At 47.2% G+C, this 21,356-nt stretch overlaps 7 protein-coding genes across 7 annotated transcripts; 4 read left to right on the top strand and 3 right to left on the bottom strand. All coding sequences in view use genetic code 12, as the record gives it.

Moving 5' to 3' along the window:
- Nucleotides 1-158: 158 nt before the first annotated feature.
- RPS14B (40S ribosomal protein uS11) lies at nucleotides 159-557 on the top strand (the record flags this gene model as incomplete). Its single annotated transcript, XM_025480867.1, has 1 exon — nucleotides 159-557. One exon carries the CDS (start codon nucleotides 159-161, stop codon nucleotides 555-557), a length of 399 nt encoding a protein of 132 aa, XP_025335167.1.
- Nucleotides 558-2,235: 1,678 nt separating this feature from the next.
- CXQ87_002353 (uncharacterized protein) lies at nucleotides 2,236-3,558 on the top strand (the record flags this gene model as incomplete). Its single annotated transcript, XM_025480866.1, has 1 exon — nucleotides 2,236-3,558. One exon carries the CDS (start codon nucleotides 2,236-2,238, stop codon nucleotides 3,556-3,558), a length of 1,323 nt encoding a protein of 440 aa, XP_025335166.1.
- Nucleotides 3,559-4,547: 989 nt separating this feature from the next.
- Nucleotides 4,548-6,020, top strand: CXQ87_002352 (uncharacterized protein; the record flags this gene model as incomplete). Its single annotated transcript, XM_025480865.1, has 1 exon — nucleotides 4,548-6,020. The coding sequence occupies one exon, from the start codon at nucleotides 4,548-4,550 to the stop codon at nucleotides 6,018-6,020; it is 1,473 nt and encodes a 490-aa protein (XP_025335165.1).
- Nucleotides 6,021-6,290: 270 nt separating this feature from the next.
- CXQ87_002351 (uncharacterized protein) lies at nucleotides 6,291-7,037 on the bottom strand (the record flags this gene model as incomplete). The annotated part of the gene is made up of 1 exon (XM_025480864.1): nucleotides 6,291-7,037. One exon carries the CDS (start codon nucleotides 7,035-7,037, stop codon nucleotides 6,291-6,293), a length of 747 nt encoding a protein of 248 aa, XP_025335164.1.
- A 404-nt stretch (nucleotides 7,038-7,441) lies between these two features.
- Nucleotides 7,442-8,839, bottom strand: CXQ87_002350 (uncharacterized protein; the record flags this gene model as incomplete). The annotated part of the gene is made up of 1 exon (XM_025480863.1): nucleotides 7,442-8,839. One exon carries the CDS (start codon nucleotides 8,837-8,839, stop codon nucleotides 7,442-7,444), a length of 1,398 nt encoding a protein of 465 aa, XP_025335163.1.
- A 791-nt stretch (nucleotides 8,840-9,630) lies between these two features.
- BPH1 (Bph1p) lies at nucleotides 9,631-16,364 on the bottom strand (the record flags this gene model as incomplete). Its single annotated transcript, XM_025480862.1, has 2 exons — nucleotides 9,631-11,112; nucleotides 11,145-16,364. The coding sequence occupies 2 exons, from the start codon at nucleotides 16,362-16,364 to the stop codon at nucleotides 9,631-9,633; spliced, it is 6,702 nt and encodes a 2,233-aa protein (XP_025335162.1).
- Nucleotides 16,365-17,733: 1,369 nt separating this feature from the next.
- Nucleotides 17,734-21,347, top strand: CXQ87_002348 (putative ubiquitin-specific protease; the record flags this gene model as incomplete). The annotated part of the gene is made up of 2 exons (XM_025480861.1): nucleotides 17,734-20,476; nucleotides 20,512-21,347. The coding sequence occupies 2 exons, from the start codon at nucleotides 17,734-17,736 to the stop codon at nucleotides 21,345-21,347; spliced, it is 3,579 nt and encodes a 1,192-aa protein (XP_025335161.1).
- Between the last annotated feature and the right edge of the window lie 9 nt (nucleotides 21,348-21,356).

Raw genomic sequence — 21,356 nt, 5'->3', positions numbered from 1 at the left:
ATGTCTGACGTGCGCTGTTGGTAAGACATAGGGCTCGAGCCCTAACAAACCATGCTTCCACGTGACGTACGCACCGAGCCCGACCTGCACGCGCAGAACAAAAAATTCTACCCATCAGATTCCAAAAATCTCAATTCCAACTAACCAGAAACATCAACATGTCTGCCGACCGTTCCCAAGTTTTCGGTGTTGCCCGTATCTACGCTTCGTTCAACGATACCTTTGTTCACGTCACCGATCTCTCCGGTAAGGAGACCATCTCCAGAGTCACTGGTGGTATGAAGGTCAAGGCCGACAGAGACGAGTCCTCTCCATACGCCGCCATGTTGGCTGCCCAGGACGTCGCCGCCAAGTGTAAGGAGGTTGGCATCACCGCTGTCCACGTGAAGATCAGAGCCACCGGTGGTACCAAGACCAAGACCCCAGGTCCTGGTGGTCAGTCTGCCTTGAGAGCTCTTGCCAGATCTGGTTTGAGAATTGGCAGAATCGAGGACGTCACTCCAGTGCCTTCCGACTCCACCAGAAGAAAGGGTGGTAGAAGAGGTAGAAGATTGTAAGAGTGCTGCTGCTGCTGTTTGCTACGGGTGCTCTGTGGAGGTTAATGTAGATAGTGCCTGTCCCGCGGGGCGAGCCTATTCGTCATAAATGTACATTTAAAGAGAGAATGCTGTAGAGGGAGATAGAGGATGGGGAGAGTGGAATGTAGGGATGGAGGTAGTTCAGATGAGGGTCGGTTTGAGTCTATAGATGGTCAATTGGCTGTGACGGATGAAAAATCGAAAGGAGATGGTTCGTACTTGTTTCACTTTTCTACTACGCTAGTGGTTCAATGGTAATTGCATTCTGGTGTTGTGGGTTACTGGATGGCCTATCTGATTATTGAGTTAGCAGTACTTCGGGGATTCTGAAATTTTCAGATACAGTATAAGCGAAATCGAAAGAAAGGGAATAGGGAATCAAAGGACGACATAATGCTAGGATAATACTGCTTATGGTCAGAATCGATCACTAGAGATTCAGAATTGTGGTACCTTTTGATATATGTCGTAGAGACCGGTACCCAGGAGATCCAACCTTTTGAAACTCAGTCAGGTATGAAAAAGTGAATGCAATTGGAGAAACGAGCTTTGATCGATCCCACCCTTAATATACGTAGGTTTATCGGTTGTGTGGTTTCTATGACCTCACCATGACCGGTAGGCATGCATTACCTAGGACAGGCCATTGGAGCACCATACTGCCTGTTGAGGCTGTTAAGGAAGATCAATCGGGAAGTTATCAAAGAGTTTGAGAAAGAAAAGTAAATTGAGAAGAAGTAGGAATATCAAATTAATGGAGAGTTTACTTATGTGGTCGAACTAAGCACCTTGTTGCATAGTCTGAGCACTAAGTGATTGATACTCTCAAGCAGAGAACGAAAATTTGCTTTAACCAACTTAATGCCAGTGAAGTTAAATCGACGTCCTTCGATCGTATCCAAATCCCAAATATCAAGTACTGCTCGATCTGAATACACCCTGACACTTCCCCTCCGGAATTTCCCAAACTTCAACCCTTGTTATCTGTTAGCATTATCCAAACAAAGGGTTAACTAAATACAAATCTCAGAAGTAAAAATCACCCAAATACAAGTCCCTTCTATCCCTTCGTTGCTGCCTTCTTCTGGAATCTGGACTCCTGACCCCACATATGTGTCAGTCCAGGACAATGGAGATGCAACGGCAACATCAAAGTGCCCCACAAGTGCCCCTTTTCCGTCTAATTAGAATGTTTAATTGGCTGCCAAACTAGATGATACCATCTGCTAACGTGGAGATTCTATCTGTCATTGATATGCGTGATCAGGCACCAGATCGCCATTCTGCAGTGGATCAAACCCACAGCTTCTAGAAAAAGCCAAATCAAGCCATAAACAAATGCACACCAGATCTCCTGATTCTACCATCCCCATCGGTATTATCTATCCCATCTCACTCTCATATCATTTCCCCATTCAGCGAAGAAACCCGCTAGTCAAAAGTGCCAGTGCATCTAACACAAAATATATTTCAGACATGGCACCACCGGAACCGATTTCTCCATTTTCTAAAGCTTCCCTCGCAGCTGGGTCTCCATATGCCCTTTTGGGTAAAAGTTTCCTTCATCCGCTCACTATAGATAAGGGTTTTCGCAGCCATTATCAGCAGCAACGGTTTATAAGAAACACACACACCTAGGCTCTGGCAGGCCAGCAGCATGTGGCAATTTATTCTTTTGGCCTTGGTGGTGCTTTTGGCTTCCAAGGAAGTCCGCACCAAGTTGGCTTTCTATTCAACAAAGTACTACCGCAAATACATCAGTGTTTCGAACCCAGGAACACCAGCTCTGAGCAGAAAGGGCTCCTATGCTTCGGAGAAGGAGCTTCCCAAACCAACTCCTTTGATGATAACTCCGGAGCAGGTTGAAAATTATGACGACAGACCCTGGAGACCGTTCAGATGGCCTTATCACCAGACCATGTCGATTTTCAAGCTAGACATCAACCACTGGTTGGATATGGACAAGTACTACTGGCACTACAATGAGGAGAAAAAGCGGGTTTTTATGAAGTATGGAAAGCAAAATATTGACTGGTTGCCCGAATCGGAGGACGCTTGCATTGAGCTTATGGAGACTGTAACTCAGCATATGCTAGAAAGATACCCATTGCTTTTCACCGTGTTGATAGATAAGAAAAGCAAAGGCCGTGTGGTCAAAAACCAACTCACTCACGAGATTTTGGACATGACGCTTCCTTTGAAAGACCACCCGTTGGTGTATGTTCTGAAAATGGCAAAAGAGGATTTCTACGTTGTGAAGTACTATCCAGAAGAAGACCAGCACCGTCTTGTGGCTGCTGCCGTGCCATTCCCAGGCGGCTCTTTTGACATTTCAACGAAAATCGGCAAGCATCTTGACGCCATTCACGAGGATGTGCCTTACTACAAGGAAAAGCTTAAGAACTCTATGGAAAAATGGTTCAAGCGTCTTTCGCCAAACGACCCCGTGGAAAGAGCATCCTGGTACATGAGCTGGGACCACAAGCTTAAAATGAGCAATGTGTACCAGCTTCCTGAGTTTGCGCCTGATTTGGAAGAAAGCATGAAACTGACCGAACCAGGCTCTTTCAATGTCAGGGTGGAAAGACAGACTTTAAGAAGATTACCAAAATCGCAGGCGATCATCTTCACCAATCACCCTGTCTACTACTCGCTTGACGAGATGAAGGACGAGCCCATGGTGCCTTCTCTTATCCGGAAGATTTTGTATGAGGGTCCTGGTGACATTGTCAAGTACAAGAACTTTGAGCTTTTCAGAGACCACATTTCGCCGTATTTGGATGAACTCATTGAGAGGCAAATTGAAAAGGGTCTAATCGCTGCCGATCAGCCCGTGAAAACGCTTCCAACTTATCCTTTTGCAGCATGGGCGAAAACCGATTTTGACCATGTTAACGGCTGGAACAATCCCAAGTTTGACGGACAAAAACCAAACTACAGTGCCGAGGCGAAAAAGGAGATTGTGTATAACAACGACTAGACAGTGCCCGGGGGTTTAAAGAATGCTTTTTCAGATCACATGGTGTAGAGCAATAGACCCGGAGGATGTGCATCGAAGGGTCCGGCTAATCCATTGTAGGAGTTGTTGAGAATTTGGTTTTCATACTTTTTTTGAAAGTTTCTGAAGATAGCTTCAATTGCGACGTTGCGTGAATTAATAGTACGATTTTATCAAATCACTGAGGACCCCTTGTGTATCAGCAACTGTCAGCCTTACATATCGATAAGGCATGTCGAGGCGTAGTACAACGGAAAGACTGCACGGACGGAATTGCCTAAACGGTGGCTGCAAAAGCAGAACGCCTTTTGGATTGGCAAGGGCGTTTCTGATTTTCGGAAAATGTTTCGGAAGAAGTTTCATTCACATGGCGGGGGACATATTTGTTGATTTCGAAAATCGTGGTTTCGATGTCTGGCAGAAATTTCACTTTCCATCATTCAAAAGCCGACTTCTCCTCCACCCACTTCCGAGAAAACAAAACTCAAATTTTCCAAACTTCAAACCTCCTGCCATATTACACCCTCCTCGGGCCGTCGGCAGCCTCCTTCCCGGACAAACGCTGTCATATTCTGGCGCCCATTGTACGGCATGTCCGATGCTTGGCCTACCTTAACAACGTCGATGACAGGTGATCTGAAAGCGCCCCAACAAGACATAACCTATGTTCAAAATAGTGGAAACATAATCCCAGAAATCGTTTTTTGTCCCTCAAAATACCCATTTTTCAAACGGCACCCCGGCCTTAAGACAACGCCCTGCACGGCTGCAAACCCCAGGCTGTCAAACCAACGGCACCGTTTAGACCATGCATATCCCATCCGTCCATAAACATCGAATTCTCTAAAACACACAACCACCCACCTCTCCTTCACTATTCGCCGAATCCAACGGAATCTCTCGCGGCCGGTTTTGCCGATTTGCGCAGTACCACCATATATAACCCTGAAAGCCGCATCTATCCCTCACCAATGTCTACTGAACTCCAAATCCTCTCTAAACCAGAGGCTCCAGTTAACGTTGTCACGGTCGACAGAACGCAAGCCCAGGCGCTGGGTCAGACCCTGCAGGCCAGAGAAGAAACGATCGAACCGGTTACTTCGTTTTCTCCTACAGATACTCCACTCCAGATCGATGAGCAGGAAAATGTGTTTGCCAACTTGAAGCCACAACCCAACGACCATTTCCCCGATGGCGGTTTGAAAGCATGGCTTGTCGTTTTGGGCAGCTTCATCGGGTTGGTGATCAATTTCGGTTTTTTAAACGCTGTGGGCGCCATTCAGGCCTACGTGCTGAACCATCAGTTGGCAGGTGAAAAAGTCAGTTCTGTGTCGTGGGTTTTCTCCATCTACATGTGCTTGCCTTTCTTCTTGGGTGCTTTTGTCGGGCCCGTGTTCGATTCTCGAGGAGCCACGCCGCTTCTTATTGCTGCCACAGTTTTGCTTTTTGTCGGTTTCATAGCGGTCAGTTTTTCAAAGCTGATTGTCGCTTTCATCTTCTCGCTTGCCATTTGCATGGGTACGGCTCAGGCGCTTGCAATCACTCCGTTGGTATCCTCCATTTCCCATTGGTTCATGCTCAACAGAGGAAAGGCCATGGGGATGGCTACTTTGGGAGGCTCCATTGGCGGCATTATCTGGCCTATTATTCTCAACAGCTTGTACACAGCCGTGGGGTTCGGCTGGGGTATCCGTATTTGTGGATTTATTTGCCTTGCTGGTTCCATAACCGCGGTGGTTTTGGTCAAGTCTCGTTTCAGAAGAGTTCTTTCTGAAGCCGACCTGGACCATTTAGGCAGAGGCAGACACAAGAAGTTTTTAACAACTACCAAATCATTTTTTGACCTTTCCGCCTTCAAGGACTTGCAATTCTCCTACCTCGTGTTTGGCGTTTTCAGCACAGAAATCGCCTTGATGTCTATTCTCACCTACTTGGCCACATACGCTATTTCGTACGGTCTTTCCGAGGCAGCCTCCTTGTACCTTTTGACGTTTTTCAACCTTGCAGGTGCTTTTGGCCGTTATATCCCAAATCATCTTGCCGACAAGGTGGGAACCTTCAATGTGATGATCCTCATGCTTCTTGGCTTTGTCATTTCGATTCTTTGCATCTGGCTTCCTGCGGGCCACACTAAGGCCGGCCTTTACACTTTTACCGTTTTCTGTGGTTTCTTCAGTTCCTCGATTTTGGGCTTGACGCCACTCTGCTTGGGCTCCATTTCTCAGGTTGACAAATTCGGTCAGCGATATGGACTCATGTATACTTTTTCTAGTACTGGCATTTTGTTTGGTGTTCCTGTGGGTGCAGCCCTTATTGGTGATGGTACAGATACAGAGTACCGTAATTTCATTATTTTCTGTGGTGTGTTTTCCGTTGTGGGTACGCTTCTGTGGATTGTTAGCCGCTGGTACATTGTCGGCTTTAAGATTAATGTTAAGGTATAGAGTTTGGCTTATAAACGTATATATTTATGAATTACGACCCAGAGCAGCGTAGGCAGTGAGCAGCATAGGCAGTGGGGTAGTACTTATGCTGCATTGTAAGATCTGACTATAGCGGTCCTTAGTCTCAGAATGTGCCATGAAGTTAAATCTTAAATTTATGCTCTCCCGAAGCAATCCTCTATTTTTTTTTTTTTTGGCCCACAATGCCATTGGAGCTGCCTGAGCCTGGATGCAAACCATGGACAACTTGCAATTTTCAGAATCCCCAATCTATGCCCTCCTTTTCGACTTGGAGGGCTTCACGGGCGGCGCAGCCTGCTGCTTCTCGGCCTCTGTCCTTTCGGCCCGCTTCTCGGCCTCTGCCCTTTCGGCCCGCTTCTCGTACGCTTCCTTCTGCATTTCAGCAAACTGGTCCGCCAAGTCAGGGAAGAACCACAGTATAGCCGTAGGGAGAATCATAAGACCCATGCAAACCACAAATAAAATCGTGTACAATCTGTTTCTGAAGATGAAGCCAAACGGACTTTGCATCAACATCTCCACAAGCTTGTTTTGCGGCGATTCATCGTACACCTTGATTTTACTAGCTTCAATTTGAAGCGGGCTTTCGGCACTCACAACACGTGCAGATGTAGCATTGACCTCCTCAATTCCGTAGAAATCGTCTAGAACAGAAATCTCGTTGTCTCCAACAGAAACACGGTATCTGTTCTTACGAATATGGAAGTCATGAGAATGCACCAATAACTCGTACTCTCCAACGGCCAAATCTTCAACGTCAAATTCGTACAGTTTTTTCACGAGATACTTGTGAGATTCGCCGTATTTGGATCCCAATCCGACAATCTGAGCGTCGATTCTTGATGGGTAGTTTCTGTGAATGGGCAAGGTCTTGCCTACTCTTCTGTTTTCCAATTCGAGCTTTTCTTCCGGGACATTGACAAATTGGGCTTTAAACCCGAGCCCAACTATACCCTGAACGACACAAGCAGCGCCGAAAATGCTAGAAAGTTTCATCCGATTGGTATATCTAAACTGGATCTGATATCTACAGATTATATTTAAGGGTTACCCGGCGCGCGCGACTGTCAGTATATATAGAGATGCAGTGATACCCGATTTTTTTTTTCTTCTCTATTGTACCACGTATGTGTATTATTGTAGAGCTACAGTTCCGAAAGCAATTTCGAATCCCAGAATTGTGACTCTCTACAACACATACCAGAGTATACTAGTCACGGCAGCAATGCCGGGGGTAGTCACGGGATTTGCGGGTTTAGCAGGCTAAGAGGAGCTACTGAAGCAGGCTTCGTGTCTGGGGAGGTGGCTCTGTCTCATTTCAGCTGAACATTCTAGCCTTTCCAAACATTTTTTCGCCCTCGTAGGAAAATATGGGTATCTTTATTATGCTATGGTCGTGGTTAGACCCGGTTTTCTTTGAGGCTTCGAGAGCCCCAGCGGTCGTAGAAGTAGAGCCCAAGTCCAATTAGCAAAAGACCTTGGATTTGAATGCCCGTCAAGGCACCAAACCAGAGATTCTCCGTGCCCGCCAGGAGCCTCGAGGCAAAGATTATACTGACAACAATGATCACAATACGCTTCATCATCGATGCAATGGAGTAGGATAATGCCGGCACCGATCCTAGTAATACAAATGCCAATACCGTTTGGCAGAAATGCGACAAGCTGCTCATGAATACCAACACGAGCATGCGGCCCAAGTCGTGGTGTTCATCGGGCGCTCCTTCGAAATGCATGGGTTCCGACAAGTCCTTGTATAAGCTGACGGCCTCCCGGGCACAGAAGCCGCTGAAGGAGAAGGAAAAGCCGATGAGGGAGATGTAAAAGATGACTGTGAACTTGTCGGGCTTGCCGACACCCTTGACAGCAGATGCAAGCGCTGAAAATGGATTAGTAGCGCTGTTTCCCTCCTGAACCTCCATGTCGTAATGCTGGGCTCTGTTCTGGAGACACTCGTTTTTCTCGTCGAGCGACAAGTCTGACACAGAGTATGGGAGTCTGAGGGTATCTTTTCTTTTGTTGAAGATGGACAGGGGCAGAAGGAAGTCGTTGGAGGTGCTTTCGTGCTTTGGTAAAGGGTATGGGCCGAATTCCGGCGTCACTGCACGGGATCTGTCGGTGTTCAAGACCAAGGAAGCGGGATTGGCGATTACGCCGGTATCCCAGGTGATGAGTTCTTTGCCGTAGATTTGCTGTGTAGCCATGATCACGGTGCTAAAGACGCAAAAGAGCAATCCTTTGACGTGAGCCTCGTTCAAAACAGGTCCAAACGACGCCAGGGCAGAGAAGCCAGCATCTGCCATGATAATCATGATGACGCCGATAAGAAGCGGCACCAACAGGAAGTATGTGAGAACGGGGAAGTGGACCTTGTAGAAACAGCGGTAGCCAACAACAATGAGCAAAGGTGAGAGCGCCTTGACGCTGGCCACGGTGGCCACGGGGATCAACAGCGTGGCACAAAGCGAAAAGTACTTTGCCGTGAACTGGAACACGCCCAATGGGAGCACCTTGATGAATATGCGTTTGTCAAACACGGCACTAGATCCGTCCAGGGGCACCGTGCCTGTGGGGAAGATGAGGTGGAAACGGGAGAACTTTCGAGATATCTGGATCATCAGCATCGATAGAAGCGCCCCGAGGAAAAACTGGAACTGTGAAAGGAATAGTGGGTACGGCAACTCCACCATGATAACCTTCGTCACCTGAGAAGTGAAGGACAGCACCAGGTACCAAAGCACGCAAATGAGCAAGGTTTGCATGGAAAAGGGAGGAAGCCAGTGTGAAATGGCCATCATGTTAGGAAAAAAACCAAGTGGTTGTTGCACAAGATATTTTTGAACTGTTTTCTTGATGGCTTACCCCGATGAGGCTTAGAGTAAAGGATTGGCTGGTACCTGAATTGAAGAGATTGACCTGCAGGTAATCCGCGCAACAACACTGCGCCATCCTGGTGCGCAGATCGGCACCACACTGTACCGCGCTGGGGGTTGCCGTTTTAGGCCGAAAGCAGGCCCATTTTGCAGCCGACAGCAAGGAGCAACTTTTTTTTTATTTTTCTTCAAAGTGATCCGTAGATCATATAATGAACTCTGCCGCCCCGATGACCAAGAGCTTAGAAGGCAATTCACGGGAATTGAAACTGCCTAGCTATTTGTTATTTTTGTTTGTGGCTTGGGGGCCGCCCCGTAACCCTGATGATGTTTTGGGTCACTGGGGCTTTATTGGGTCCGAGGGTCCAGCAACAGCCTGAGAATTAAGCTTCTGAGGGGTTTTTGGCTTTTGGCGAGTTGGTCTAGCTTCGGTTAGATCGTGGATTTTGCAGGCTCGGCGGGTGTTTCGGAAACATGTCCTTCGGAAACATGCCCACTGAAGAAAAATAAACCCAAAGCCACAGTGCTTCTTCCCTGTACCTGTTTCAGTACCACCGTCATTGATCCCAAAAAAAGGGGACAATGGTTCTGCTTCATTGGCAGATTTGCTGTGGTATAGCAACCAGGCTATTGTTAGCTTGCCCGCGGACCCCGGCCCCACACACGGCCGTATTCAACTCCAACTCTCTAAAAAAAAGCCGTATCACACTTTCCGTTTAATTCTCCGCAATGACGTAAACCTTTCCCTGAGAGTCTCCAAGCACAGCGGCAAGCAGACCTCTGCAGAGCTTATCCTGCTTATCAGCTTCGGCACGCTTGAAAACCTCCAAGGATGTGACACATCCTCCGACATAATTGTCCAAAGCCACGCTCTGGAGCATCAGCAATTGCCATCCTTTGCTGCTGCATTCGAGCTCGTAAAACTGAAGAACTTTTCTTGGGGTCTCGTAAGCAACGGCCACGATCTCGTGGTTCCAGTAGACATGGCGAATATCGTTGGGTGAACCGACCAACGTGCCATTGAGTCCAGCAAAATTCACAGCACTCACTCTGCCGGGCGCTAACTGCTTCTCAATGATTTTTTGTCCGTTGATCGTGAAAACCTCGATTGTGTTGGCGTATCGAGTGCTGCTCAATATCGTAATGTTGCCTGTGTCGTTGGAGACGGAAACATGTAGCGGTGCAATGCTTCTCTTTGAGTTTCCAGCACGGAGTTTTCTCACAAACATGAACCTGGAGAAATCCCACACAATGACATTTTCGTCGCTGTCAAGACTGACTCCGATCTTGAACGTCTTGCTGTACTTGAGCGCCTTGATTTCGCTCTCATGGCCTCTGAGAATGTGCTGGAAACGGACGGTTGGATGTGGTTTGGCAAAGTATTTCCAAACCTGGATCACACCATCCAGGGCACCCGTCACGAAGGTTTTGTCGCCAAGTTGAACAATTGCGGTGATGTTGCTCAGATGTAGATTCATGAACGACGAGGTATTGATGATAAGCGAGCCACTCCCAACCAACAGTCTTTGCAGCAGCGGCTTCCGAATCAACAAATCATCTTCAGATGAAACACACGAAGGCCTGCCAATCCACTTCTTTGTTTTAGCGCTGACCTCCAATTTCTCAATAGGCATGTTGAGCTTTGATTCGAACGTTCTCGCTGGAGGATGTTTCTGCGTATCAAGCATCTGAAGATACAAATCTGGACCGTTCAACACCTCCCTTGCAGCATGAGGCTTGTTGAATATGCGCATAGGAGTTTGGCCAAAGTTGTTGATCATACCGATAACTGCTCGGCGCTCAACATCATCAACGACATCATCCAAATTGACTGCACCCTCGTAAGACAGATGGTGAAACACATTCAATGCTTTAACTGCCTCTTCGCCCGTCTGTTTGTAACCGAACACCAAGTCGATCCATTTGTGAAGGTTTGCTGAAACGTATGGACTCTCCAAGGCTTCTCTGTTTCTTGCAACAAAGATTTTTGGATCTCCTTTACTCCACTTCGGAAGCTCTACATCGTGGATGACCTTGCCCGTCTGCAATGCTCCAAACTCGAAATTGTTCTGGTTCTCCAAGAATTCAGGAAGGTAGAAAAACTCTGGAGTGAGCTCTCTGACATCTGTGGTGTTGTCTTTTGAAGCTGACGACCAGGCCTTCTCAATGGAATAGAAGAGACGATCGGCATGGTCAAACTTGCCCCCTGAAGCAAGAGGTACGATTGGACATAGGGCTTCAAGCGTATCATGTAGGAAGAAACAATCATGGCTGATGAGTAATGGGTTCCATAATGGAACGGAGGTGAGGAGGAGTCGTCCAATGTGCTCAATGCCTCGTATCTTTCAGCAAATTGCAGTGCTCTGGCAGCATTTTGGGCTCCCATAGGTTTGGAAAGATCACGGAAAACCTTGGGATCTGATAAGTCGAGCTCCTCGCTTTCATAGTCCGCAAGTACCCATGGGAAGACAGGATACTGCGTCAAATCATTGAAAGTTCGACCAGCCATGGTATTGATCAACATGAGGTAGTAAAAGTTGGACATTTCTCCTTGCTGCCATTTCTTTGTAACACTGGCTATTCCAGAATTGGCATTGAAGTTATTAGTAAAAGCCGATGTAAGCCTTGATGTCAAAGAGCTGTTATTGGACTGAGAGTTGCTGTGAGACATTTGGGATGAGTTTTCAAGAGTCATCGCCAAATCCTTATCCAAACCTTTCCCAGAAGCGTACGGCAGAAGCTTGTTGTTCACGACATTCCTCTGCTTGTTCGAAAGACAAGTTATCAAGATGCTGGCACCATCACTGAAGAACATCTCGAGAGCAATGTCTCTCAACAAGAACTTTCTCTTCGTGATGGAGCTCAACTTTTCAAGTGACCAGCTCTTAGTTCTGTGGGTTTTCGTGTTACCACTAGTACCATTTGATTGGCTGTTGATGAGGTGAAGGTAAGGATCCCTTAACTCCAGAGGGGCATCACACGCGTCAATGACATTTCCATCGGAGCAGTGGAAGTAGTTCTCAATAAGATAAAGATGCGTCACTCCCAAGATCATTAAGCTTTCCACAATCTCAAGTCCATTGATCCGAGAGATATTCCAGACATGCTGAATTTGATCGCCCATGTAAAGACTTCTCAAAACACGACGATTCTTGTCTTCAAAGTCAGTTCCCTCGGAACCGCCGCTTTCAGATGGAATCTCAATCTCTTCAAATTCATCCTCTGGATTATCCACAAGAGACAACTCACCCACATTAGCCTGGGAAATCGCATACTCATAGCTCTGGAAGTCACTCATGTCCATCTCAACCGCTTTGATCTTCTTGACAGGAATGTCAATAGAATAGGTGAGCTTATCACTCTCTGCCAAATGATCCTCAATGACCAAGAGCTTTCTCATTCTGTCTGTTCCTTCAATGTAGTCCAACATGTAACTAGGTGGAGCAAGATCATGTTGGTAAAACAATCTCGTTATCTCAGACTTGAGGTTTGCAAAAGATGTAGAGAAGAAGTTGTTGTTGTCGTCAATATCTTGCAACTCGCGATTATGATTGGTAAGCTCCTCGTTGATGATCTTCACTCTGAGCTTCTCGCAATCCTTCTCAAAGCTTTTGATGTAAATAGTATCCATGTAGCCAAGGCGACCACCATTATTGAGCATAACTCGAGTCATCTCGAGAACATTGATCTTGCCAACATCCTTCAACTTGCTCAACCTGAAGTGGAGATTCTTGGAAAAGATGTGCCTGATCGCTGGATATCTGTGAAGGTGCCTGATAATGTCTTCATCATTGCGACTGACAAGAATGTTGAGAAAGTCTCGAATGAGGTTGTCTGAATTTGAGTAGTCTGAAGCGCTGGTGAGCTGCTCGATAACGCTGTCGAAAGTGCCTTCACGCATCATGTATGCTGCTCTCAAGAAGTTAATAAAGTGCTCTGCTATCTCAAACTGTTTCTCCATCTTGAGCTTCGAGAATTGAACAATCAAAACCTCAAAGACCTGAGCTAAGAGTGTTTCGTTCAACACCTCAGGGTCGAGGAAAACAATCTGCTTGTAAAGCAAGAATTTCACAACCTCATCGAGCTGTTGCTTAAGGGGTTCCTCCCCTTCTGTCTCGCTATCGGACTCAGTGCCGATTGAAGGGAATTTGGACAATTTAAGGACCAAAGCACGGCCAGTCACTGATTTGAGTTTCTGCTGGCCATGCTGACGGCGCTTGGATTGGTTGTTGGCCTCAAGAACATTTAATGCAGCATTGACAAATGTGTCCATATCCTCATTGCTCACGTTGTAGTTTGCGTCAATGAAATGCTCAAAGTAAAACAAGAGAAGATCCGATGTTCCGTCCAATAAATCAGCCTCGTTTCCCATTGAGCTTGAATCAGTGAAGAAATGGTTCACATGGCTGAAAATTCTTGGGAACGTTGAATCCAATATCATCTTTAAGGTGCTTTCATTGAGAGGCTCCAAGATTCTGAAAAGCATCTTCACGTCATGCATCTTTGATATGAATATATCACTCAAAGCAGCACTGAGCTTCTCGGATGCCTTCCGGAAGCTCTTCTTGAAAGTTGGTTCAGACCAATCGATGGAAAGCTTGAGATGTCCCTGTAATTCATAAATACCTTCAAGCCATTCTCTGCTCGTGAAAAACGAGGTTAAAGCAGGTGATACGTTAAACCCGGCCTTTATCGTATCAATATACTGGTTGATGAGGTGAATAGCATTGAATGTGATAGCAAAATTCTCCTCCTCTTGCAGATTTTTGTGTTGAGATCTCTGAGGAGAGTTGGGAACACTGAGTACCCTGCCATGACGAACACTCAAATCGTACATGGAACTGAGTACCATGTTGTTCAACAAGAGAATGAATTCGGGTGCCACCAATGTCTTGATGCTCTTAACCTTATCGACTTCGAGAATCTGGGGAAGAGTCGAAATAGGAAGCTCCTCAACACGAGTATCCAACCCGAAACCTGCAAGAAAGAGCAAGCTGATGATTTCGTCATCACTCCACCAAACCTTGAGAGAGTGCGTCAAGACATCAAGGCCCCTGCTCAACTGAAAGAACTTCTTCAGGATACGAGGACCAAGAATCCTCAAAAGACGAATAAGAAGGGTAAGTCCACGACATACAATTTTTTTGTCGAATTGCTTAGCCTCCACGTCGTCTCCTCCAGAGCGAAAATTCAACAATAAAAGAAGCCAATGGATGGTGAGGGCACGGGAAAACTTCTTCAATTGTCTTACTGAAGCGGTTGAATCACAAAGTTGACTGGTGAGTGAGTCCAATGCGGCATAGCCGATTTTTTGGGAAATCAAACCACTTTCTTCGCTTCTGTAGATCGCAAAGATAATGAAGTGAGAGAAGGACCTGATTGTGTCGAGTGATATATCGGTCCTTAGAATTGAGTCAAGAACATCACTGAACTCTTCGATTTCCTTGTCAGACGCCTTTTTACTAAGAAGCTTGAACTCCATAAAGTGAACGAGACGCTTGAGGAGCTTCAACCTTGAAAGCATCCGAAGATTATGGTCTCTGGTCTCAACAGAGCTCACCATATCGACGATGGAGGTTTTGAGGAGCTCTTGGTCGACTGTGCCGTCATAAAGATGGAAATCTAGCACAAGAAGCTTGAAGGCTAGAGCGTTTTTGATAAAACCTCTTTTAGTATTTGCGTCATAACCTGCAAATGACTGGAAAAGCTCAAGAAGACTACCATCAAACTCAAGACGTCCATTGTAGCGCTCCTTGTATTGCTTGAGCAAGAGCACCAAAATGCAAAAACCGTCATTTTTCTCGAACTCCTTGTAGATTCTCCAGCTGTTTCTCAAGCACTCTAGTAGCAATTCAAGAGACTTGAATGTGAGCTGCCCTCTGTCTGCCCTTTCAAGCTGTGGATCGTTAGACATTGTATCTACCAAGGTAAGAAGAAAACTGGCTCCTCCAAGGCAATACAACCCGCCATTTAGCGAATCAGGAACCAAAGCGATGTACTCTTTGCTCTTTGCTTTTCGAACATGGTCGAGAAAGTCGGACTCATTGCTGTCAAAAAGAATGCTAGACCTGCTAAATTTCAGTTTGTTGAGGCAATGAACAATGTCAGGCTTTTCGAGAACCTCGATCTGATCATCCGACTTTGATTTCCCTGAGTGTTGTCTGCGTGGATCACTGCTCAAGCCCAAAGTGCTGAATTGTGCACCCAAATCCGTGAGCTCGACAGGATTCAAGTGGTTGAACAAGTCGGGGATAGTCTCCTCTGTAAGGTCTTTCAGGCCCCAATTGAAACCGACTCCCAAAGCACAAGAGGTGAGGATCCACTCTTCGCTCAAGGCGGAATCTAGAATGATCAAGTCTTTGAGAAGAAGCTCGTCTCTTTTGCTTTTCAGGAAATCTTCGGACTCTGGGTTGCCGATGTAGAGTTTGTTCCAGGAGCCAATCTCCTTTGCAATCGAAGTACATGGAATCGACTCGCTTTTTTGGCCATTGATAAAAAGATTGATGTTCCGCAAGTAGTCGTATGTCAATGTGAAGAGCGTGAAACCCTGGTTTGTCGGGCTCAGACGGTCAAGGTGCTGGTTGAAGGAATACTGCATTCTCGAGCCGGTCGATTTGTTCACCACCTCCACCATGAACTGGGTGTAGTTCAAAAGCTGAACTCGTATTGACGTTGAGGCACCGCTTGAAGCGTCTGCAAGCAGAAAAAGAGGAATCACGCTGAAACCATCTTCCTCGAGGTTTTCGACTGGATCATCAACCTTAAGCCACGCTTGCACGGTAAAGCATTTGGAATTGAATTCTTTGCTGAGCGGAAGAGGCAAGTTTTTGTTGCGGAAGTTGTTGAGTGTGAGTGCCGTGAAATGGGAAGGAAACTCTCTGACTATCGAGGTGAGATATTCAAGCAAGATGAGTTTCGACGAAGCAGAGACTCTTGCAGATCCTTCGAGGAGCGGACTTAGAAGCTTCTTTAGCGTCTTCACCGGGCAGTTCAACTCTAGTAATGCCGAAAGAAGCGCCGTTTTCTGAGGCAGATGGAGGTCCTCTAGATTGGCGAGGTAGTCGTCGGCAAAAACATCTATGAAATCGAATTCTAGCATCTGCAAGCGAGCGGTATTGGAGCGTATAGCCTGGAGGAGAAGCTCGTAGATAATCAGCTTGAAGTCCAGGTACACGTCGTTATCGAGGTCATTCAACATAGATAAGCAATTGGACCAGGCAGATTCGTGGGAGTGGTCGAAAAACGCATTTTCCAAAGGCAACAGCACCAAGATGCTGTTTTGTATAGCAGTCGCCAAAAGCTTACTGTCTCCAGCGACATCTGCAAGCTCCGTCAGCCATGTTCTGAGGATCTCGTCATCTATGGTGTAATTGGAAAGCACGGATTTGGTCACGAGGTCGACAATTGCCAAGTCGGGGGAGGAGTCGGGCTCCTGTGTGTTTTGTGACATGAAAAGTGGTGTTTTGGTGTGTTTCCAGCGTTCAATGGAGTCTGGGGTAGTAGGAGGATTCACCTGTCATCGGTATCATGGGGTTGATAGGTCACGTGTGGAGGGTAGGATTTCCTCTGGAATGGGGCTGTTTTGGGGAATCTAGTCACATTGTGGCAGTCAGGGGGAGATTTATATGCTTCTGTTTTGAATGGTGAATATTGTGGGCACTTGGGTGGTTTTGTTTAGCCGTGGTGGGGCTATCATTGAGAGGAGGCGGAGCCGAGGAGCCGAGGGATACTGGGTAGGGCTCAATTTTTAAAATAATGCAATAATCGCTTTATAGATAAATTAAAAGTCTCTCGGCAATGGAATTAGAGGTTCTGGGGTTGGTGGTTTGAGGTCTGGTCTTGTAGTTATATTTCGCAGCCATTTTGAAAGAGGGGAGAAGGAGCAGGACAGTAGAAATTAATTATCATCCTTTGTGCCTTGAATTATCGAATGATTTTCACTACCTAGTCAAGAATTGAAATCTAAACACTTTTCGAAAGCTAAGTCGATTGGCTGCATCAGGCCAATGAGAGGGACCCTAGCTTCCTAATTTGCAGCCATAATTGCGTAACATCAAGGTGATCAGTTGACAGACCAGCAAAAGGGACTCAATGCTTTTGCTTTATGAGATTCGACTTACCTTGGCAGAAATGGAAACTCAAAAAAAGGCATTGAGCTTACAGAAACTTCGATGCTTCATTGGTCTAATACTCATTATCACCACTCATTTCGCAGCCATAGTAGAACTAGAAGCACACAGACAGAACCAATTGACTCAGCTGGATCCAACAAAACTTCGATTTCCATTGTTATTGCTTAAGAATTGTTCATGTATCACATAAAATACGTTATTCACCGCTTCTCGCCAAACTTCCACTGACTCTCTCTGCTGACTCCACGCCCTCACCAACAGAAGTAATCCCAAAATACACCAACCCATAATCTCACAATCTCACAAACTCACACATTTCTCCTACAACTCCAATTCCCCTCCAAAAACCACAAAACCCCAATTCCAAAAACCCCCACACCAAAACCGTTTCCCCTTACCCACCACCTTACTCGGCTGCAAACGCACCATCACCAACCTCCACCACCACCCCGGGTTTCCCCCAATTTCGCCAACCTCCAAATCCCCCAATCTCCCCCATCATCCCCCAACTCCCTCAATAATCAAATCAAACCCCTCCCCCAAAAACTCTGCCCCTCCCCCAAGGACCCTCACCCTACATCCCACATCCTCACCGTCGCGCATCAACATCACCAACTACTGATCTGGGGAATGGCAGAAATGGAACCGGCAGCGCAACTCCAGCGCACACGTGACTTGTGGAACGCCATGATCCAGGCGACACCGCAGAACGGCGACGTGTGGCTGGTGATTCCCCGTTTTTTCTGGGAGCAAGTTTGTTCGACAGAAGCTGTGTCATTTGAAGAACTAGCTCAAAAAGTCGGTCGTTTGGATTGCTCGCTGCTCGTGGACGAACACGGGGCAATGACAGCAGAAGACGAAAGCACGTGCTTGGCGGTGAAACCGGAGCTTTTCCACAGCTTGGCCCAGGTTTTTGGCGTCATCGGTACTCCTGTGGCTCGAGCGATGATTGTGGACGAAAACGGCGTGCTGATTGAACGCGTGCCTCCGCTTTTTGTGCTTCACGTCTTGGCCAAAGAGGCTAGTCCGCGTGCCCGGCCTTCTCAGGTGTTTTCGCTCTCGCTGGCTAACACTTTTCAGCAGCTCCACGATACCGTCAGATCGCATGTCTACAAGAACCCACGGGCAGTGGCGCCGCTCCGGTTGTGGTTTATTGAGAACGAAGCGGCTCGCAATATGGCGTCGCAGATCTCCGTGGCGGCGTTCATCGACGCTCCGGCCAGAAAGTCCATCGTGACTCCGAACTTGTACGGAAGCACGCTAAGAAGCCAGGGCATTGAGGCGTCGAAGCTCCACTTGGTGGTGGAGCCGGCCGAACGGAAGACGTTCCTTGTTGACTCGTACTTGGCCAGCCACTCCGTTCTTGACTACGACGTCGTCACCTCTCTGGGTGGCCATTGCGGTCTCTCCAACTTGGGCAACACCTGCTACATGAACTCGGCCCTCCAGTGCCTCACACACATCCCGGAACTCAACTACTATTTTTTCTTTGACTTGTACCAGCGCGAGTTGAACACCAACAACCCGTTGGGCTACAAAGGCGACGTGGCGGTGGCCTTCTCCAGTCTATTGCATAAGCTCTACGGCTCTGGCAGTCCGTCAGCTGTGACTCCGCGTGAGTTCAAGTACACTGTGGGCCGTCATTCGTCTATTTTCCATGGCTTTCAGCAACAGGACTCTCAGGAGTTCGTTTCCTGGCTTTTGGATGCCCTTCATGAAGATTTGAACAGAATCCACCAAAAGCCATACTGCGAGAAGCCCGAGCTCAAAGACGAGGATGTCAACAACCCAGAGGCCATTAGAGAGTTGGCCGTCACCTGCTGGGATCAATACAAAAAGAGAAACGATTCCGTCATTGTCGATTTGTTCACCGGCATGTACCAGTCCACCTTGGTCTGCCCCACATGCAACAAGGAGTCCATGACTTTCGACCCTTTTAACGACTTGACGCTTCCTTTGCCCGTCAACAAAAAATGGTATCATGAGCTTATCATCGTCGACCTCTCGGGAGACCATGCTGCCTCCGGAAGACAGCCACTCTCGAGGTTGGAAGTTGAACTCAACAAGTCCTCCAACTTTGACGACTTGATCAACTACATCAGCAGCTTCTTGCATGTACCGGCCGAGCATCTCTTTTTGTTCGAGCTCTTCTCGAACTTCTTTTATAGAGACTTCCAGGAGAACAGTGCCGCCTCAAAGTTTTACCCCATCAACGAGCTCATCAACGAAAAAGACATCGTTGTGGCTTACATCATTCCTCATAATCCCGAAACTGATGTGATTGTGCCTGTGCTTAATACTGTTCGTGAGGAAGATTCTTCTTACGACATAGCAGACCCATTTGGCATTCCCCTCTTTGTTACATTGAACAAGGAAACTGATGTCTTCAGCTTTGGAACTGTCAGAGAGAAGCTTGAGCAGACTGTGAAGCTCCTCACGAATGCTGATATGGAAGCAAGTTATAAAGAGATCAAGGGTGACAACAATGGCTCTCGTTTCAAAGCTGACAGCTTTCCACTAATTCAAAGAGAGCAAAAAGCGTCTGCTGATCTCAACATGGCCGATGCGGATGCAGAAGTGCAACCAGCAGACGAAGATTACGACTCTGATATCTCGTTGGCCCATCCACAGATTAGTGCCGATTTCGGCTTCACAATCAAATACTACGAAGAAGATGGCACCCGCCATGTCAACACTCGTGGTCCAAGAAGGTACCAACCAGGTATGAGAATGCGTTATCAGCTGCTGCTTCAGGAGGAAAGTGACCCCAATAGACGTCCGCTTCACATTCCTCAAGGCAGACCTTCGTTCTTCAAGTTACCATTGTTGGCAGAGAAGCTTCCTGAGCTCAAGCGGAAATACTACCACTACCCTGAGTATGCTGCGGAGATGCAAAGGATTGAAAACACCAAGAACGAGACTTCCGAGGAATCGAATTTCGCTGAGCCGGAGCCTATCTCGATTTTGCATAACAGGCAAGAATCTGTGGAGGCAACGGGAGGAAGTGACGCCAATGATAGAGCTCAGCTGGATGAGGATGAAGATAGCGACACAAACTACGAAGATATCGAACCTTTAGGCCAAGATTCGCTCAGACCACCGATCCTTCCCCCATTACCATCAAGCGAATCTGACCACGATGCGAACAGCGTGGACTGCAGCCCTCATCATGAAGATAGAGCTGAGGAGGTTGTCAAGCAAGAAAAGGTTAAACCTATCCTAGTCAACAGCAAAACCACTCTCGTCTGCGAGTGGGACTCAGAAGTGTTTGACCGTTTCTTCAAAGACCGTGACCACCAGGCCTGGGAGGAATTGTCATACATCCCCAATCCTGTCTTGGAAGACAACAAAAGAAAATTGGCGATGCAGCAAAAGTCGACTGTCTCCCTTTACGACTGTCTCAGGAACTTCAGCACCCCAGAAGTCTTGGGTGAACAGGACTTATGGTACTGCCCCGCTGTAAAGACCACAAGCGTGCCACGAAAACCATTCAAATCTGGTCTACTGGAGATATCTTGACTATCCACTTGAAAAGATTTTCCTCTGCCAGAGCCTTCAGCGACAAAATCAACATGGTTGTCGACTTCCCCATTGAAGGCTTGGAGATGAACGAGTTCGTTCAAAACGGCACTGGTGAACCACTCATATACGACTTGGTCGCTGTCGATAATCACTACGGTGGTTTGGGAGGTGGACATTACACAGCCTACGCCAAAAACTTCAGAGATCAAAAGTGGTACTACTTCAACGACAGTGGAGTCAATGAGGTGAAGGATCCTCGTGAATGTATCAAGGGAGCTGCCTATCTTTTATTCTATAAAAAACGCAAGCTGTCCGCATTTGCCGGCGGCCAGTCTGTGGAGCAGCTTTTGAATGAAGGTCGCCATTCCTTCGAGGCTAAATTACAAAACTTGAAGGAGCAGCTGGTTGCCATCGGACAGCAAGTTGAGCTCTTCAATCAAGCCCGAGACGAGATCATGCAGCGTGCCGAAGCTGAAAGGCAAGCAGCTGCTGAACAGCAGCAAGAAGCGAATGATGAAGCAATCACTTCCAGCTCCGATGAGGACGACCTTTACGCTGACGCCAGCACCAAAGGGCCAAGAAAAGTGAGGCCAACGTTGGTGCTGCCAGGCAATACTGATTTTGAAAATCTGCGTAAGCAGCGCTTGCTCTCAAAAGGGGCCGACCTGCCTCGGTCCGTCAACATCAACCATGACTATTCGTCGTCCGTCTCCAACCTTGCCAGTCCAATTGGATCGAGCGGCGAGGTCGAACTGCCCTCCAAGGAGGACACCACATAGCAGGCGTAA

This window comes from Candidozyma duobushaemuli (genome assembly GCF_002926085.2).
Source record: "Candidozyma duobushaemuli strain B09383 chromosome Unknown B_B09383, whole genome shotgun sequence".
NCBI lineage: Eukaryota > Fungi > Ascomycota > Pichiomycetes > Serinales > Metschnikowiaceae > Candidozyma > Candidozyma duobushaemuli.
This window is presented reverse-complemented; position numbering and strand designations above follow the sequence as displayed.